At 39.5% G+C, this 1,946-nt stretch overlaps 1 protein-coding gene across 1 annotated transcript in view; it reads right to left on the bottom strand.

Moving 5' to 3' along the window:
* Window positions 1-1,946, bottom strand: part of LOC107567150 (protein spinster homolog 1) — a 17,830-nt gene that overhangs the window by 6,629 nt on the left and 9,255 nt on the right. Inside the window, exons 6-7 of the mRNA XM_016252784.1 lie at window positions 1,670-1,736; window positions 1,324-1,466 (exon numbers count right to left, since the gene is read on the bottom strand). Of these exons, the coding sequence (XP_016108270.1) occupies window positions 1,324-1,466; window positions 1,670-1,736 (210 nt within the window). The remainder of the gene's footprint in view (window positions 1-1,323; window positions 1,467-1,669; window positions 1,737-1,946) is intronic.

Consider the following 1,946-nt stretch of genomic DNA (forward strand, 5'->3'; position numbering starts at 1 on the left):
ATTCAATTCATATTAATAAGCATAAAAGTATAACAAACTAAAATAACAAACAAACAAGACAAGACTGGGATGTCATCAGTGATTTCACTCACCAGAGGGCACGTAGTTCTCTGCCAGTTGCCGGTCTTTCTCGATGAAGAGGGCCGTGGCCAGGAAGAAAGCTCCGCCCACCACGGCCACGAAGGAGCACAGCAGCAGTGACATCTGAAGTGAACGAAACTCCCACATGTACGAGTCTGATTTCTTTATCGAGTCTGACACCTTAATCGGGGGAAAAAACACATGACATGCAACCTAAAGTGTTTTTTAAAAAGAATTTCCAAAGACTTTTTGTGTGCAATTGTGAGATTGTCGTACCACTCCGATGAGGTACGGGCTAATAGCGTCGCCGAGCAAGTGCGAGAGTACAATCTGAAAGGCTTCCGCTGTGGAGCGCCGTGTGGGGATCACAACATACTGACAGAAGAGAGAGAGAGCTTTAAGAGATAGACCTCATGCGGTTCCAAACACATATGCTGTTGTTATTTCACTGGAACACAAAAGAAGACATTTTTAAAGCATTGCAAAGATATGAAGTGGCTTTAGAACAGTGTTTCACAATATTCAAAGACAATATTAGCCAAAATATTTCCTCTGGTATTTCTGTTGTAATTATAACAATGCTACTCGTTTTTTTTATTAACAGAAATTGGGAGTGTTGAAATTCATTCAACATGATTCATTTGGTGATTCTGTCAGATTTGGATTTTTATGTTTAAAAAAAAAAAAGTTATTGATGAGGGAAAAAATAAATATAATTTCAATTTCAGCTTGATTTTTTATGTTTTTAGCTTCTTACTTGACTTAATTATTTTTTAAACATATAATTAAATAATTTGAAGTCATTCTGTGGCCCCCATCGGAAGCCCTTTAATTGAGAACCACTGCTTTAAAAGACTTGATAATAGTGTGCCAGTCATATTACCTACTTTATGGAGCTTTCTTGTCTTTTTTAGCATTTGACAAGCTGCGGACTCTGAACACTATGTTGTTGAATGGCAATAACTATCGAACAATTCTTCAAACAAGCCTACTTTTGTGTTTTACTTCCAATGCATGGGCAAAAACTTGCTGAAATATTCTTAAAAATATATATTTATGACAAGCTGATTAGATATTTTATATCTATAGATATAAAAATTATAGATGTCCTTGATCATCTCAGATAGAGGCTGCAGTGAAGTCACCAATAATTACCTAATAACAGAGGAAAAACCCTAAAGCCAGTCAAGAAGCATTATCAGATATTGAAAAATTCCCTGCATAAAATCTAACGTCACTCACTTCCTGCAGAGTGCCTTTATGTCCGCCAGCCAGCTGGTTCTGTGCAGCGTGTGCTCTGGATGAGCTTCGATCGCACCCCGCTTCGGCTCTTGAACTACAAACAACAAGAGGATCACGGCCAGCAGCCCCAGACCAGGGGTCACCTATAAAAGAGAAACAAACAAAAAGAGCAAACAATAAAGGTAGAGAGAGAATGAAAGTGAGAATACGTGTGAGAAAATTACAGAGAATTGTTATCATTGTATTTAATCTCCTAGTGTGATTTTGTGGTGAAAGCAATAAGCATATATTATATAATCCACCCAGAGACAGATAAACAGTGAGAGGTTTGGTGCTGTGGACGTACCCGAAGAGCCCAGTGCCAATCCCCAGTCACATCATCCACCTCTGAGCCCACGATATAACCCAGACCACTGAGGAAAGAAAGGCCGGCAGATTTGAATGAGGATCAGGTCTGGTTCACATTGCAGCTTATGCTGTCCATTTAAACAGAGAGTGGCCGTCTGATCCACATATAAACACTCTCTGGCTGGACTTCCATCAAGCACAATCAAACCTCTACAAATGATTCAGAAAGCAGCGGTACGACTGGTCTTCAACGAGCCCAAAAGAGCCCATGTTAC

The sequence above is a fragment of the Sinocyclocheilus grahami genome, unplaced genomic scaffold (assembly GCF_001515645.1).
Source record: "Sinocyclocheilus grahami isolate Dianchi unplaced genomic scaffold, SAMN03320097.WGS_v1.1 scaffold27.1, whole genome shotgun sequence".
Lineage (NCBI taxonomy): Eukaryota > Metazoa > Chordata > Actinopteri > Cypriniformes > Cyprinidae > Sinocyclocheilus > Sinocyclocheilus grahami.